Source organism: Miniopterus natalensis, chromosome 9 (genome assembly GCF_054644295.1).
Source record: "Miniopterus natalensis isolate mMinNat1 chromosome 9, mMinNat1.hap1, whole genome shotgun sequence".
Taxonomy (NCBI): domain Eukaryota; kingdom Metazoa; phylum Chordata; class Mammalia; order Chiroptera; family Miniopteridae; genus Miniopterus; species Miniopterus natalensis.
Window position 1 is genome coordinate 4,817,352 of NC_142089.1, and position 17,113 is coordinate 4,834,464.

Below are 17,113 nucleotides of genomic sequence, written 5' to 3' on the forward strand. Positions count from 1 at the left end.
AGGCGACCACCCAGCACTGGCCATGGTAAAGCTGAAGGGGGGGAGGAGGGGCAGGGGGTGTGAGGTCCCTGCCCTTGAACCCACTGTGCTTGCTCTTCCTGCAAAGTCCCCGAGGGAGGCGTGGGGCTCAGGAAGTAGCTCTGGCTCTGCCGCTGACCCAGCTACAGGTCAGTCACTTTGCCTCCTGGTGCCTCAGTTTTCACATCTGTAGAATGGGGGCTCTGTAACACCCACGTCAGAAAGCTGTGAGCACTGAGGCAGCGTGCGAGGGAGACCACTGCAAACAAAACCTGACCTCCTTGGTGAGAGGGCATGGGAGGGGGGCTGGTCTTTTCTGCTATCAGGGGGAAGCCAGTGCAGCTGCCAGCAGCCTGGCAGGGTGGGGGTGGCCGCCGGCTTCACCACCCAGCTCTGGCTGGGCACCGTGATGAAGGCAGTGTGGGCCACACAGGTGGCTGTCTGCTCCCACGGGCCGAGGGCCGCCTTCCAGCCCAGGCCTGGGAACAAAACTAGCTGGAGCCAAGCTGGGAACAAAGGGCCTCTGGGATCCCAGAACAAGCGTCTGGTCTCCCACCAGCTGGACCAAAGTGAGCAAGTCAGGGCCCGGTGCCAGGGCTATAGGGAGGTCCCGGTGGGCAGAGGGATCTTATAGCCGCTGCGCAGGAGCACGAGGCAGGCGCCCAGCCCCAGCGCCCCCGCCAGCAGCACGGCGCCCAGGGCCTTGAGGAAGGAAGTCCTGGTCCGGGTGAAGGAGCCGGGGGCCATGATGCCCAGCAGGGCCGTGCTGACCGTGAGCGTGTACAGGATGGACACGCCCGTGTTGAGGGCGACGATCTTGCCGAATTTGGCAAACGGGGCGATGATGCAGAAGAAGAGGGGCACCGTGGCGATGACCGTGGTGAGGGCGCTGGAGACGATGGCCACCCCCACGTGCCGCACAGCCTCCAGGGTCCGCCACTGGCGCTGCGAGTGGGCGTCCTGGGGGCGGGTGAGAGGGGAAGCTGGGGCGTGGACCTGACATGACACCCGGTCCCTCCCTCCCTGGGGCCTGGGATGGGGGCTTGGATGCTGGGTAAACACGCACCCCCTGCCCGATGCCAGCCCTGCCGCTGCAAGCCCCCGGTTCTGCCTCCTATGAGATAATTACAGCACCTACTCCACAGGGTTGGGGTGAAGGTGAAACGGTTCCCCAACAGCAGCTCGCAGAGCACAGTGGGGGCACGTTAAATGTTGCTATGACAACCAGGAGGCTGATAATCTGCACAGTAGGTCCTCATAAAAGGGAGCCCTAATTGGAACTGATTTCCTTCTTTTACCATAAGCAGCGAGATGTATCAATAATTTAACCTACATATTTGTGAATGTTTTCACACCTATACAATTCCAAACTAGGAAAAAACAAAAACTTTATGAGACCCAGGGCTGTTTTTGGCATTGAGTCAAGGGCATGTTCTCACTAGGCCACAGATGGCCAGCTGGTGGCCTCTGGTCATGAGTGAAGGGCCCTGCCTGCTCCCCAGGCTGCAGAATGAGACTCAGACTCGAAGCGCAGAAGCAGGAGAGGGCCTTGGATGTCGCCTGGTCCACACCCGCATGCTCACTTAAGGAGGCTGGGAGTGGACACACCCAGGGCCCGCAGCACAGCTTTCGGGGAGCTGAACTGAAGTCTCCTGGGAGATCGGCCCTGGAAACCACAGCTTCTAGAACACACGCTGGTTGAAGGTCAGGCACGGGGATGTCCAGCTGTCTTTGTGTCCCTTGGCTGCGCTGAGGCAGGGCAAGGTTCATGGCGGGGGGGAGGCAGGCAGGGTGCTCACCTCGGCCTGGTGGCGGGGCAGGTTCTCTCCAGCCAGCAGGTAGCCCTCCACCAGATGCACGCAGTAATCCACGGAGGAGCCGACCAGGATGGACAGGGAGATGGCTTCCACGGCGCCCATCTCCCAGCCACTCCAGTACATGATGGTCACCACGAGGCAGACGATGCCTGCGGGGCAGGGCACAGCAGGGAGGCAGCTGGTCAAACCACAGTCCCGGAGAGGTTCTGGGTGAACTCGGAAGGCCCCTGGGGAAGGGGGTAAAGTCTAGAGGCGCCCCCACCTCTGGTGGCAGGAGGGACAGGGCCAGAGAGAGCTGGGGGGACCGAGGTACAGCAACATGTCATTGGTTTATAGCCAGTGAGAAAGCTGCTGATGGGCAGCCACCAGCAGGACCCCTGCCGGTCCCCAGCCCCGCCCACATACCCAAGATGCTCAGGAGCACTGGCAGCAGGAGCAGCACGTGGGTGGTGAACACGGCTACCGCGGCCACGCAGATGAGCAAGGAGAGGGCCAGGCCGTACAGGGCGCTCTGCACCCCTGCAAGGTGACAGAAGGGGTCCTCAGCTGGGCTGTGCGGGGGCGGTGCCCACACCCTCCCTCACCCCTACAGTTCACAGGTCATTGCGGTTAAACCAAGGGCACAGTAGCCACAGCTAGCGGTGTCACTCTGGGAAAGCCGCTTGACCTCTCTGAGCCTCCCTTTCTTCATCTCTAAAATGGGGTAACAACAGTACCTATTCCACAGGCCTCTTTGGAGTTTAAAGAGATAACACAGGTCAGGGGCTCAGCACAAGGCCTGGCACCAAGAACTCAGAATGACACCAGACCAGGCCGTCATAATGGTCACTGCTATTCCTTTTTAAGTGGCCAAATTCAGGATCGGAGAATGCGGCCAGATGCCCTGAGCAGGAGGGACCCAAACTCTGGCTGCAGATTGGTGTTTCCAGCCACTGGGTCATTTCTGTTTCTCCAGGGCGCTGGACCAGGCTCGAGAAGGTGACAAGGGAGGCCCGGATGCCCTCCCTGCCCCGTCGCCTCCTGGTCCCGCTGCCACCATCTGCCTCACCGCCGGGAGCCCGGGGAGGGGGGCGGCCCTCACCTATGATCTCCATGAAGATCTGCTTCCAGTGCTCGCAGGTCTGGAAGCCGCGGCGCAGCGCCGAGCCCGCGGGGACGGTCTGCAGCTGCTGCTGCAGGAAGCTCTCCCAGCGCAGGTAGTCGGAGTAGGTCTGGAAGGAGGACTTGCCCTTGTACGTGGTCTGTGGGGGACATGAGCCAGTGAGGTGGGCGGGTGCCTGTGGCCCCGTCACCCTTCCCAGGCCATGGCTGTTCTCTGGGGTGGGTGCAGCCATTCCTTGGCCACCAGTGAACGGAGTGTGTCATGTGTGGGGAGTGAGGGGTGAGCCAATTCAAGATGACAGCCTGTCAGCTTCTGGGGACACGTGTGATTCTTACAGTGGCAGCAGGTCCCAGGGCAACCAAAGTCCCTGCCTATTCCAGCTGAGCCACCTTCAGCTTCCAGAGCCCTATGCTCTTGTGTCCCACCCTCTGCCTGAAAGCCAGCTCCACGCATCCTCCTTCAAGGCTCACAATGGTTCCGTCTCCTCCAGGAAGCCCTCCGTGACACCCCAAGATGGGCATCTTCTGGGCTCTGCAAGAAACCTACTAAGATAAACCTATTACTTTTTAAGTGGCCAAATTCAGGATCAGAGAATGGCCAGATGCCCCCAGGCAGGAGGGGACCCAAACTCTGGCCTGTGAATCATAGTTCTTGTCACTGCCCAGCAACCTGTCAGTCTCTTGGCTGGACTCTGAGTCCAGGGAGACAGAGAGTGACCTGTCTGGTTCACAGTGTCCAGCTCTGAGGAGTCATCCGGGGGATGGTGAAGACATGGGAACTCATCCTGCTCTGGGGCTTTCACCTGTGTTATCTCACTGGCGAGTTCTGCTCTCCGAGTATAAACAAGTTCTGGTGGTCTGTGCGCACGTGTGAGTGAGTACTGGGTGGGGGTGGGCTCGGAAGTGCCATCCTGTCATAGAGAAGCCTGAGCGGGGAGTCTCTCCTCTCTGAAACTGTGGTTTCAGCCTTAAAAAGAGAGACATTCCGACACACGCTGCAGCATGGATCAACCTGGGGGACATTATGCTGAGATGAGCCAGACACAAAAGACCGCAACTGTGCGATTCCACCCACATGAGCACCCAGGGGATTCAAATTCAGAGACAGAAAGGAGAATGGAAGCTGCCAGGGGCCGGGGAGGGGGTGGGGCGTTCATGTTTAAGGGGGACAGTTTCTGTTTTATAAGGTGAAAAGCTAAGAGGCAGATGGTGGTGGTGGTGGTACAGCAGTGTGAATGTACTTACTACCACTGAACTACACGTTCACAATGGTCAAGAGGGTCAATTTTATCACGTATATTTTACCACGATTAAAAAAGACTTTCTGGGCTTTGAACTGGGGTCCGATTAGCCTGGGGCTCATGGAGGGCTGGGGGTCTCTGGCCCTGCTTGCTGGCTGGGGGGGGGGGGTGGCTGTCTGTGCAGTGAGTGGCACACGTGGTGGGGAGAAAATCCGGGCTGGGCCAGAGAACACGGATTGTTGTCCACGGGCGCTCTCGCCACTGCCATTCTCACTCCTCAGCGCCCTCACGTGACACCCGCTGCTTCTCAGTGACATCAGAGGGAGGGTGGGGAGCTGTAACCCTGTTCTTTGAAGGAGAAACTTGAGGCCAGAGGAGATGAGTTATTTGCTTAAGGACACAGAGCACATGGGGATCAGAGCAGGACAGGGCCCGGGCTCGGCAAGCCTCACCCAGTGAAGTGCCAGGGCCGAGGCCTGCAGATGTCCAGGGCAGGGGTGTGCGTGTCTGTGCACGTGTGTGCGTGTGTGAGTGCACATGTGTGCTCCTTAGGCGGGGCCCAGGGAGCGTAGGGGTGAGAAAGGAAGCAGAGAGCTATGGGATGGCCAGTCCCCTGGCTTCCGAGCCCCGCTGGGGAAGGCCCAGCATTGAGGTCTGCGGCCCAAAACTGGCCCCCCACAGTGGCAGAGGGGAGTATCCTGCTCTTTCACCACCCCCACCCCCACCTGTCCCTACAGCCCAGAGGCAGCAACACAACACTGACCCAGGGCAGGTGGGGAGGGGGGGCGGTGGGAGCTGGCCGCAGCCAGCGGGAGAAAGGCGGAGCTCCACAGTCCCTGCCTTGGCCTCCACGCCGCTGCTCACTAACCAGCACGAGCCATTTCACCTCCAGGCCCGTATCCCGCTCTGAAGGGCAACCTCTCTGATCTGGGACAAGGGTCAGGGATCAGAGGTGACACGCGTGAGGCCACCAGGACCTCACCGACTCAAAGGCCATGGAGATCCACTGCACGCGTCCCTCCTTGACGCCCACGGCCCCATGTGACAGTTGCCCCGGGAGCAGGTTGGGTTCGGGCAGCTCCTTGCACTCAGGGTGCAACATCTGTAGGAAGGAGGAGATGCTGTAGCCTGCGGGGAGGAGGAGAGAGGTGGGGGGTTACCTGAGAGAGCACCCTCCCCTCCCCAACCCACCCCTCCCACCGTGCACATGTGCTCCCCCATCTGGGTGTGTGTGCAGGAGGGGCACACGCCTTCCCTCTAACCTGCAGGTTTAACGTGTGTGTAACCACTGGCAATGTCATTGGAACCTATAACATCCACCTGCCCCCAGGTGGAGAATGACAGGCTTGTGCCCTCTCGGGGAGGGACCTGGTCACTTGTGGGCCAGCCCCTGCTCCCAGTTTTAGAAAAGCTACTCCTGCAGGTGTGGCCACCCACACCACACATATTGCTACACACACTGCACACGTGGCCACACACGGTACTTCACGCACGAGCCCGCTTTCTTCTGGAAGACACACAAATGTTCGCACACCCCGACCCCAGCGCGGACACTCAAGCACAGATACGTATGTGCAGATGCCCCCGGCCCCCAGTCCCTCCTCCCTCCGAGGAACTGGCTCCCCGCACACCTGAGGGCAGGCACTGGGCCCCGCCCGGCTTCACCAGCTCCAGGTTCCCGGCGATGGCTTTGCAGAGGCGACACAAGTGCCCAATTTCCTTGAAGAGATCAAAGCTGCTGTCGTAGACGACGCTGCCCTTTCCCAAGGAGACACAAGCCGGCGCAGGCCGCTCAGTGAGTCGGGAAAGCAGTCCTGGGTGCCCGCTGCCACCGTCACCGTCACGGGCCCCCTCGGCCTCACCTCCTTGCTTTCACTCCCAACGCCCTCCCCGGCCTCCTGCTTTCTCTTCTGCCTCCGCACAGCCAGACCCTCCCCGTGCTCCCTGGGAGGAGGCCTGGTCCCCTCCCAGCCTCCCTGCCCTCCTCTGCACCCCTGCGGACTCTCGGTGTGGACTGAACAGACCTCCTCCGACTCCCCCGGCTCCCAAGCTACTCCCCGTCTGGTCCTGGCTCACAGCTGGACGGCTGCTCGAGCAGCGGTGCAGTCGGGCGGCGCTCAGCCTGCCCTGCACGCCCGCTCCCACTGTGTGCAAGCCCGGGCAGCGGGCCCTTTGGCACCCGGTCCACGTACCGGGTCTCCGATGACATGGTTGTCCACCTGCCGCGTGCGGTTGATGCCAACAATGCCAAAGACCACAAAGACCATGGCCCCCGTGTCCACCAGCGGTCGCACCGCCGGCTTCCCACAGCCTGTGTTCACGCAGGGGTTGAAGCCAAAGGTGGCCGAGAGGCGGGTCCTGGGCCCTGCAGGCGGAGTCACAGTTGTGTTGGGCACAGGCCCAGCCCCCCGGGCCCCACTGCGGTCTCCCCGCACGTACCTTTCTCACTGGGCGCATAGAAGAAGCCTTTGGTGGGCCCGTCGGGGCTGGAGCTGAGCAGGCAGCCAGGGGGTGCTGCGCACACACGCCCGTGGAAGGGTGGCTTGTGGTACTGAGCGAAGAACAGTTTCCTGTGGAGGCAAGCGAGGCCGGGACTGAGGCTGGGAGGCCAGGGGCCCGGGGAGGCGAGGCAAGTGCGGTCACGTGCAGGAGCTGCAAGAGTGCAGGGGACGGACTCAGGGACTTGGTCTCCAGTTGGCGGCCAGTTCTAGTCTAGACCCTGCCAAAGCCCAGTGGAGGGGTCTGCCCAAGGCCCTTCCCCTCCGTGAGTGTCTCCCCACCTGTGGCATGAGGGTTAGAGGTCAGCAGTTTCCAAACTGCCCTCTAGGGGGTGCAGGAGTTCACACGGGGGCCCCCCCGGGGCCAGCCTTGCAGGTCCCTGCTCAGAAGCTCTGATTCCTCCTCACCTCAACCTCAACATTTATGGAGACTCAAGATCCTATTTTGAAGAAACGGTTTTATGGTCAGCTTGCTCACCACTGGACCTGATGTAGCTCAGGTTCTTCTTAGAATGTTCTAAGCTCACCCAGGAAGCCTGACCCTTGCTATCGTGTACGTGCAGGGGAGGGCGGGCAGAGGGGCCCCCACATCCAAGCCCAGGAGCATGGGCTGGAAGGGCCCAGCAAGCCCATCCTGGTCATCCCCCGGCTGCCACGCCTCACCCCTCTGCCCTGAGATGGGAAGTGCTTGGCCATTGTGACCCATCGAGAGGGAAAGAAGCAGATGGGGGAGCAGATCACCGCTGTCATCTTTGCTGGTGTTCCCCACCCCGTCCTGGGCAGAGAAATATCTGAATGATGTGTGGAAATGGACACGGGTTCCTTAAAGGCACCTGCTGGCATCGAGGGACAGAGAGAGAGGGAGGGAGGGAAGGGGGCCAGGCTGGTGGAAGCGTGCTTATTGCAAGGCTCTTTTACCGGGTGTGCTGCTGCTCCTTGGCGGCCACATAGAAGCTGAAGTCAAACTTCCAGCCCCGCTTGGTGTCGCAGGCCAAGGTCGTCACCATCCACTTGCGGGAGGGGCTCGCCGCCTGGAGCTGCCCTACTGTAGACATACAAGCGGTCAGCTTCTTGGTGAAGTTACCAAAAGGCGCTCTATACACCTAAGCAGTGGAGCGACAGAGACAAGACACATGACTCCGGGAGGCTGCCTCAGCCTGGGCCCGGCCTCGGGCTCCCGTCCCCTCCCTCCTCTGTGTGTCCCGCCCAGTCCCAGCTCCCCGAGTGGAGGTCAGAGCTTTGGGAGGAGGCACAGGAGGCCTGGGTTCGAGCTGGAAGATCGGGCAAGTGCTTCCTTCCCTCTCTGGGCCTCAGTCTTTCCTTTAGCTGAGCATCTATTCCGTGCCAAGCCCTGAGCTGGGCTCTCAGGATACAGCAATGAGCAAGGTGGGCTTGGTCCCTGCCCTCATGGGCTGCCAATTACGATGGCTTTGGGTTCTTTTAAGGGCCAGGAATTAAGCAATCATGAAGATAAGACACAGGATAAATGGGTAGGGGAAGAGGGGGACAGGAAGGATGGCCAGAACAGGGCTCTATGGGGAGGTGACATTTATGCTGAGACCTGAGTGAGGAGTCAGCATGCACTAAGCTGGAAGGAAAGCTTTCCAGGCAGTGGGAACAGCAATGCAAAGGCTCAGAGTCAGGAAATGCCTCAGACACATCTTTCAAATGGACAAATGTGCTGACATGTGTTAAGTGTCACCCTGGAGGCCTGGGTTGGCCTTTGGAGGCTCTTCTCTTGGGGTACTGGAGCAGCTGCTGAGAACAATCTAACTAATGGCTACTGTTTACTGAGCACTTACTATGCTTCAGATGTTACATAACACACAGGCCTTACCTCATGTACCTCCAACAACTCTGGCTGCTACTTTTCATATCCCCATTTCACAGATGAGGAAACTGAGGCTCAGAGAGACTAAGTAATCTGCCCAAAGACACACATAGAGTATAAATGGCAGAGCCAAGACTCGAACCCAGGACTGACTGACTCGGAAGCCCATGCTCTCGCCACTCTGCAGGTCCCTACCACAGACCTGGCTACTGGCGGGAGAGGATCCTCATCTGCCTACAGCAGCTCTGGCCTCACAGACCTGGCCTCCCCCTGCCTACGTGGCCAGTGCCCACCAGTGGGACATTAAGGGCGCCCTCCCCTGGTAGCGGCCGTTCATGTCATGACAGTCCAGGCTTACCTGGAAGGAGGGCACCTCCCCGTCCCCAGGGGACACGATCTGCCAAGGAGCAGGCAGGCTGGCATTGAGGGAGAACCTGTAGACCGCTGGGTGGCCTTTACTCTTCACCTTGGACACATACACGGTGCCTGGGGAGTCTAGGGGACAAACGAGGGATGGAAGGGGGTGGACAGTTACCTCCACTGGCTTCCCCTGACCCTGGAGCAGCCCACCCTCTGCTGACTGAAGAGCTGAGCCCTGACCTTGGTGTTGGTGGTCACAAGATGGGGTGGCTGCATGGATGGGGGGCACAAGGTAGTGGTCACCGGCTTAGGGTGGTGGCATGGGTGCAGGGGTGGTAAGTTGGTGAAGATGTGTTAGCACAGACCAGGGGAGTGGCAATGACGCCAGTGATACAGGTAGTATGAACAGTGGGGCTGGTAATGACAATGGTGGGCACAGATGGGGTGACCATGTTCATACAGAACTGCCCCATGGGGGGCCTAATTCCTACACGTCCCAGCACCCCAGCTCTGATGGAGACCCTGGTGTTAGGACGCCCCTGCCCTCCCCACCTCGGGATGGATCTGGCGCACAGGGCAGGTCCATGGGGCACCGCAGGCTTGGCTGGAGTGGTGGCAGGAGGGGAGCCCACAGTCTGGCTGGAGATAGCCAGTGGGACAGTGGTGGAGGGCCCGGTTTACCCTGAGTTCACCCGCGATCCAACCCCTCCAGTGACCCAAGCACATAGGCTCTTATCTCACGAGAGACTTTAATCTGCTCTCCTCACAGGGCCCCCACACCCTAGCACCAGGCAGGGTCTCCCGACGCCCCTACCCCAGGCAGACCCCACACCCCACTGACCCTGCGGGGTGGCCTCCGGCCGGCTGGCCCACAGGACCCCGGAGCCCCGCTTCTTCTTCTCGAGGGACGTGCGGATGTTGTTCTGCAGGCTGTGGGGCTTCTCCTGGAACAGACCTACCCCCCCAGCCCCAGCTGGGTCAGGGACAGCAGGGCAGCATGGCTGGGATCGGTGACAACCCCAGGGACGCAGAGCCCAGGGCCCTTGGCTTGGGGAGAGGGAGTGTAAGGGGTCTCAGAGAAATCAAATGGAACTGCAAAAACCCATCAAATATTGAATTTACAGGAATCTTAAGGCAAGAGAAAGGCACCTGCCAGCCAGACACCTGACGCTTTCCCTCCTCCTACCCGCCAGGCCTCACTCCCTTCCTCTGTCACATGGGAAGACACCGAGCCTCCAGAGGGTGGCTGAGGACCACAGGGGACGCTGCTTCTCATGCACTCAGCTCGTGATAGATGTACAATTAGGGCGCTTATCAGGTGCAATTAGAAATGGAACGCTTCCAGCTGGCAGACGATGGGAGACGCTCCTATGTCGCCCGAGCATTGAAGATGAGTTTTGTTTTTTAATGAGAGAAATTTCACACCTTCAAAAATGTAATCCTCACACCAACCCCAGGAGGTTGCTGTTATTAACCCCACTGGACAGGGAAGAAAGCAGAGGACCTGCAGAGAAGGTGAGGGGCAGAGCCCCGCTAGGGCCCAGTCTTGTCTGCCCCTAAAGGCGAAGCTCACTTGCTACAATCTGAAGGGGACCCTTTAAGAGGCAGCCCAGAGAGAAGAGAGGGTGGGGGCTGGACTTTGACCGGGGCCCTGGTCCATCTCCAGATGTTTCCAGGACCTCTGGGGTCATCCTGTGGTTTGTTCATCTGTGAAATGGGAGCGGATGTGGCTCCTGGCCCTGGGGCCTGAGGGACAGCAGGAGCCTTTGTAGCAGCCATGATAATGGAGCTTAATTTGTATGCCCAGGCGGGCAGGAGAGGAGCTGGGGATGTGGCTCGGGCAGCCTCCAATTTAGGAGGGGCTCTTCGGGCACCTCTCTGAGCTGCAGTCAATTACCATGCATTTGGCTAATGCCATTACCAAGGGGAAGGCCAAGTTAATCTGAACACCGCCCCAATTAGATGAAGGCAATTACAGCAGGCAGCGGATCTCCTCCCAGGAGCTGGACGCATTCGCCCAAGCATCTTCTCATTCGGCCTCTAGCTGCCCAGACAAAGCTGTGTGACCTTGGGTCGACTTCCCCTGCCCAAACCCTGACCTCAGGCTCCCCTCTGTAAAATGAGGGCCTGGCCCAGGCTACCTGTAAGGCAAGGAGACATCTTTATCTCACTTCCTTGCTTGTCCCCGACACGCACTGTCACTAAATCCTATGGATTTCACCCCGAGTATCTCTTGACCCCACTGCCACCATCAGCATGCTGGTCCCAGCCCCTACCATCTCTCCCTGCCAGCCAGGCTAACTGCTTTCCTTCTCTCCCTCCCAAGCCTAGCTAACTTCTTCCCATTGTTTGAGTCTCAGCTTAGACATTGCCTCTTCCAGGAAGCCTTCCATGATGCTGAGCTCCCCAGCACCCTGCTCTTCCTCCATCACAGCTCAGATCTACTATTACAATGGCTGGCCCCCAGCAGTGGAATGAACTCCCTGAACTTGGGAAGCCGGTCCTACCCACTACAGTCTCCCCAGCACCAGGCAGCTGACACCCAATACTTGTTTAATGAAATGTGGAAACACTGAGCGTGGGTCTAACATCTTTCAGGCCAACAGTCTTTGAGATCTGGACTCCAAAGAGAGCAGGGACTCGCAGGGGACCCTCGGATGGAAACCCTCACCTGAACAGGTGATACAGGAGATGCCCTCAGCGCTCAAGTTGTACTTGAGGTCCAGCAGCACCTGGATGTTGGTATCGGGCCGGAAGAGCAGGGGGGCCCGGCTGGCGGGGCGCAGCCGGCTGGCAAACACCAGGGACAGGATGAGGAGGGAGACGAAGAGCCCTGTGAGGCAAAGACACCGCCTTAGGTGCGGCTGGGGCCCCAGAGATGCCTCCAGAGCCTTGGCAAAGAGCTGCTCCCTTTATGGGGGAGCAGGGGGCAGGGGCTTCCACGGGAGTGGGCAGACCCCAGCATGCCAGCCGTGGGTGAAGCTTGCTAGGGATCAGTCCCCCAGGGGTAGGGGTTGGTTGTCACATGTCACTTGGGAGTCAGACTGTAAGCTACAAGCTCACAGTCCTGGGTGAGAACCAGCCACCATCTTAGTTTATAAAGAGCTGGCTCGTCCAGTTTGTACACAACCCTAAATACTGTTGCTAATGGTAATAATAGTAATAATAATGTAATAATAACGGTGCTCACAGTTTATTGAGCACTCATGCATGCCATGCACTGGGCTAAGTTCTTTTTATGCACTATGCCATTCCTTCCAACTGCCTGATGAGAGAGATCCTGTTCTTATACTCAGTCACAGGACAGGAACCTGCAGCTCAGACTGACGGACACAGCCAAGGCCACACAGCCCGCACATGGCACAATTAGGAGTCCAACTCAGCCAGGCTGGTCGAATTCCAGGGCCCAAGCATTAAGTGCTCTGCTGTTCTGCCCAGCACGGTGACTGGCACATAGTAGGTGCTCAATAAACAAGAGCTGTGGAGGACTAGCTTCATTCCACACAGGAAGGTTAGGCTCAGAGTGTGAGATGCTAACCCAGGTCTCTGACCTCTAGCTCATTTGCAGGATGGGGTGGGCTCCCAGTGCCTACACATTCTTTGGGGGAGTCTGCCCCCCCACTCTGACACTGAGTAGAAGCTGCAAGACAGAGGGGAAGGAGGGTGGGGAGCCCACTTACCCACAATCACCCAGCGGCTCTTGACGGCGGACCACAGGACCCAGTGGTGCAGCAGCTCCTGAAGCTGAGCAATGAGCTGCCCCCGGCTGCCCCTGTCAGGGGCAGGCTGCAGGCCCTCTGGGGGCACAGACACCAGAGACACGTCTCCTAGCTCCAGAGACACTGCCAGGGCAGAGCAGTGGCCTGTGAGAGACCTGGCCTAGACCTGAGTCAAAGCCTGCCCCGGTCTCCACCATCTCTGCGGAAGCCCAAATGCTTGACGCGGATCCCCCCAGCCCAGCTCGTCCAGCCCCCTGCCTCACGCCCAGCCCATCCTCAGACCATCTTGTCAGGACCTGCTCCCCTGGCAGAGCAGCCCCGGTCTCTCCAGGGTCGGCTGCACCACCTCTTACCTGGCTCTTCCTCCACATTGAGCAGGGGGATGTCATCGTCCAGGTAGGGCATGGGGCCCTGGGCGGGGCTGTCCCCAGCCTGCTCGGGGGTGGCGAACACATCCCCAGGGAAGTGCAGGGAGCTCTTGCGGCCACACTTCTGGTGGCAGCTATGGAGAGAGTGGGGGGAAGAGGTGAGCCCCGATGGTCCTGGGTGCCTGGAGAGGGTGGGGCCAGTCCCGGCTAACGCCCGAGCCCAGGCCTCACACCGCTGGCAGCTTGCGCAGGACATTCACCACAGACTCCAGATACCTGTGCCTTCCCTCCAGGGCCATCTCCCCCAGAACCCTCAGGAGCCACTACTCCTCTGAGGGACAAATGGTGACAGCAGCCATTACCCAGGGAAAGCAACACCACCACGCAGGCCCCCACGTATCACGGTGACCAGGGCAGGGAGTCATGCCTCTGCTGGCCCGTGACCTGGGGCTCTGACACCGGGAGAGGAAGCGGGCTGGGCTGAGCGTGGGTGGTGTGGCCGAGGCCTCATGGAGGGAATGTGGGGGGACAAGGCTCGCCCTAGGAGCAACAGTGCACGCGGCAAACAGTGAGTGCCACGTGCCAGGCAGCAGGCTACAGGCCCCAGGTGGGCTCTTTCTCTTAATCCTCACGGGAATCCTGCACAGGAATTACACTCCTTTCACAGAAAATAAAATAACGGACGCAGAGAGGGTGAGTAACATGCCCAAGGCGCCACAGCTGCTGAGCGAAGAGGCTGAGGCTGGAGCCCAGGACTGGGGAGACTCCACTGTGTCCACTGCACCCACAGAATTGGGGATGGGGATGGGGTGGGGCACAGTTGTATCTCTAGAGAGGTTAGAAAAAGGCACCTTTCCCCAAGGCATTTTGCCTCTGTGTTATAAAACTGTCATAGAAATAGTCAGACCCGAGCGCCCACAGTGCCCTTGCCCAGTGCCCAGCCCGCACCACCGCCCATGAGCGGGGGGGTGAGTGGAAGAGCTGAGGGGTCGGTCTCGGGCCAAGGCTGAGATCCCCGCTGGGCTCCCGTCTCCCTCCTACCGCTCCTTGGCTCACACGGTCAGGAGGACACTGCCACAGACCCCCGACATGCCTGCCTTCGTGTGCCCTGCCCCGAGGCCGGAGACCCTCCACCGTTCCTCAGTACCCCCAGCCCAGGCAGCCACCCCGGCCAGGCTCCGTTCCCTGCCTCCCCTCTCTCCCTCCCTTCCTCCCGTCCCTTCCCGACCACCCAGCCCAAGACATCCTGACCCCTCAACTTCCAGCAGCACCTCTGGACCGACCTGCCTGGCCCTGCACGTGGCTCATGTGTCTAAATGTTGTTTCTCCACAGCAGGTGGCCGCGAATGGCAAGCTCCAGACAAGGGTCTCTTCTTCCCTTGTCCCCTCGGGCGTACAAAAGGTGCTCAATCACGAATCAAAAGGCCCCGTTAGGGACATTCGGGGAGAGGACAGCACCCCCCACGCCTGCCCCGCTCACCTGGCCCGGCAGGCGCCCTCTAGCGGTGCCATGTAAAGGCTCCAGATGCCCAGGGCGGCGGGCATGGTGAAGAGCACAGCCAGCCAGCAGCAGGACACGATGAGGGACATGAAGAGGCCGAAGTCGTGGACGGCCGGGATCTGGCGACGGAGGGAGGAGAGAGGCAGAGGTAGCCAGAGAGGCGCGGGGATGCGGGGCTGGCCAGGCCCGGAGCCCAGGGAGCCTGCCGACTCTGCAGCCAAAGGCAACCAGGACCCAGACCGCTCCCTGGGGCAGGGGGAGGCCCAGGAGGACAGCAGGAGGCAAGGGCTGGCGCCAGGGCACACGAAGGAGAGGAAGAGGGGGTTCTTGTCCGTACTGCAGCCCCCTGCCCAGAACAGTGCCTGGCACAGAGCAAGTGCTCGGGAACTGCCCACGTGAATGACTGGGGTCAGACACACCCCAGGAGACCAGGCCGCGCGTCAGAGCGGGAAGGGAGGGAAAGCTGCCACATGACGGGAAGAGGGAGCCTGGGGCCTCAGAGCAAAGGGTGTGCTCCAGAATGTCGCAGGGACCTGCGCAGAAAACCGCAGGCAACACGCTGACAAGCCTTCCCTGTCTGTGAAACTTTCACAATGATCTCATTCCAGTCCCCGCATAATCCACACGAGGAAAGTGGGTCTCAGAGAGGTTAAGCAACCTGCCTAAGGTCACACAGTCAGTAAACAGGAGAGGTAGGATTTGAACTCAGCTCTGCCTGTTTCCTGGATGTGGTTCTCTAGAAAGGCCTTTGAGTTCTCTAGAAAACCCAAAGCATCTAGTGGTTTCTAGGTGGCAGACTCACCCCAGGTGATAAAAATCTCTCAGACTCAGGCCGGCTCACTGCCTTTCAGGTTCTATCAGCACCAACAACCTGGCCCGAACTCAGAAGCCTGAAGGAGCATGGGGCCAGCAAGCGGATAGCCAGTGTGAGTGACGACAATGCAGCATGAAGCCAGTGGGTGGCGAGAGCTCAGCCATCAGGAGACTTGGTCAGGCTCACCCCTTAACTGTGTGACCTTGGGGAGGTCACTTTGGCTCTCTGGGCCTTAGTTTATATATTAGGAAAATAGGGATGTAATGATACCTTTGTCGTAAGTATATTACGAAGACTAAATGCAAAAGAACTTTGGAAACTGCCGAATGCCCTTCAGGGCAGATGCTGGATTAGTATTAATGAGCATCAACAATAAATATTATTTACATTATTATAATTTTCCCATTTGTTACGTTCTGGTGATGGTGATAAGCAACAAAAATGGACTCTACAGACATGGCAAGGGCCTGAGGCAAAGGCTGTGTGGCCACAAGGGGAGGGGTGGTGGGAAGAGCAGGGGCCAGGGCCGGCTATGTATGGCAGAAACGGGAGGCAGGACAGGGCCAGAGGGCAGTCTCCCACCTGGGAGAAGACATTGGCTGCGTAGGCGGCAGCCGTGGTCAGGGAGGTGAAGAAGGTGGCCTTGCCGGCCGTCTGGATGGTGTGGATCATCCGAAGCTGTGGGTCTTCCAGGTGGGTGGCCTGGCGGTAGGTGTTGATGAACACAAAGACGTCGTCCACACCTACAGGAGGGAGTCCCGGGCCAGTGGGGGCAGGCTCAAGATCACTGCTGTCTCCAGGATCAGACCCAGCCTGGGTCTAGACCAACCCTGAGAGGACCCCTGAGAGGTCAGGCTCCAGGGGAACCCTGCGTCTCAGCTTGGAGTTTGGAAAGACCCAACCAACTCTGGCTCCCCCTACCAGGAATCCAAGCCCTGCCCTCCATGCTCTTTGGCTGCGCTCCATCCCCCAAACTAGGCTCCTTCTTCCAAATCTCTGCCTCCTTTCCACCTTTCCCAGAGTTTTCCTACCATTCTTAACCTCTACCCAGCATACTCACCTGCTCCTTCCACCCCTTGGGGGTTCCACCCACCATGTGCCAGGGATCTGCCCACCAATCATATTCTACCCCCCACCACACTCTGAGGCTCCAAGGTCTGAGAGGGACTTTATGGAAACTACATGGAATGCAGGCTTGCATCCATGGAGAAGGCCCTTTCTTGGGCAAAGTTCTCAAGTGGGAAGCCCATTGCTATGACGATGGAGGCAACTCACCAATGCCCACTATCACGAAGGCAGCCACACCATTGAGGATGCCCAAGTACTGAACACCAAAGACCACGTGGTACAGGAAGAGTGCCACCAGACAGCTGAGGCCAATGCTGGCAATCCCAAAGAAGGAGAGGAACACTGGGAGGGGCAAGGAGGCAGGGAATACAGTGAGTGAATGTCTTTTCCTTTTAGTGTCCCTGACCCTGGCTGGTCCTGCATCACAGCTGCCCCCAGTGCAGAGTACCCTTCATCACCCTATCCATGCCCAGCACAGTTCTCCATACCCAGAGAAAGAGCTAAGCCAGAATCCTGAATGGCAGAGGAAGCCATCTCTGAGTAAGGCAGTTTGTTCATGGGCCCTCATCTTTGCAGAACTTATCTCAAGGGCCAGTAGAAAATTACAAACACTGTATTTTTTTTAGCACCTGTCACCCCAGTAGACAAAGGTTCCATGGGGGTAGGAAGTGTGTCTATGATATTTATCACTGGATCCCTAGAACCTTAGAGCATCAGGCACTTAGTTGGTTCCCATTCATATTTGTTACATGAATGAATGTCTTTTCCATTTTCATT

General features: G+C 58.9%; 1 protein-coding gene across 1 annotated transcript in view; it reads right to left on the bottom strand.

The window, feature by feature from the left end:
• Positions 1 to 253: 253 nt before the first annotated feature.
• DISP3 (dispatched RND transporter family member 3) overlaps positions 254 to 17,113 on the bottom strand; it is a 40,955-nt gene continuing 24,095 nt past the window's right edge. The window contains exons 5-21 of the mRNA XM_087820110.1: positions 16,544 to 16,678; positions 15,851 to 16,011; positions 14,434 to 14,573; positions 12,939 to 13,087; positions 12,547 to 12,708; positions 11,538 to 11,699; positions 9,708 to 9,821; positions 8,865 to 9,001; positions 7,594 to 7,778; positions 6,617 to 6,747; positions 6,370 to 6,542; positions 5,809 to 5,935; positions 5,160 to 5,305; positions 2,917 to 3,076; positions 2,241 to 2,354; positions 1,818 to 1,984; positions 254 to 978 (exon numbers count right to left, since the gene is read on the bottom strand). Of these exons, the coding sequence (XP_087676236.1) occupies positions 616 to 978; positions 1,818 to 1,984; positions 2,241 to 2,354; positions 2,917 to 3,076; positions 5,160 to 5,305; positions 5,809 to 5,935; positions 6,370 to 6,542; positions 6,617 to 6,747; positions 7,594 to 7,778; positions 8,865 to 9,001; positions 9,708 to 9,821; positions 11,538 to 11,699; positions 12,547 to 12,708; positions 12,939 to 13,087; positions 14,434 to 14,573; positions 15,851 to 16,011; positions 16,544 to 16,678 (2,726 nt within the window). The 3' untranslated portion in view covers positions 254 to 615. The remainder of the gene's footprint in view (positions 979 to 1,817; positions 1,985 to 2,240; positions 2,355 to 2,916; positions 3,077 to 5,159; positions 5,306 to 5,808; positions 5,936 to 6,369; positions 6,543 to 6,616; positions 6,748 to 7,593; positions 7,779 to 8,864; positions 9,002 to 9,707; positions 9,822 to 11,537; positions 11,700 to 12,546; positions 12,709 to 12,938; positions 13,088 to 14,433; positions 14,574 to 15,850; positions 16,012 to 16,543; positions 16,679 to 17,113) is intronic.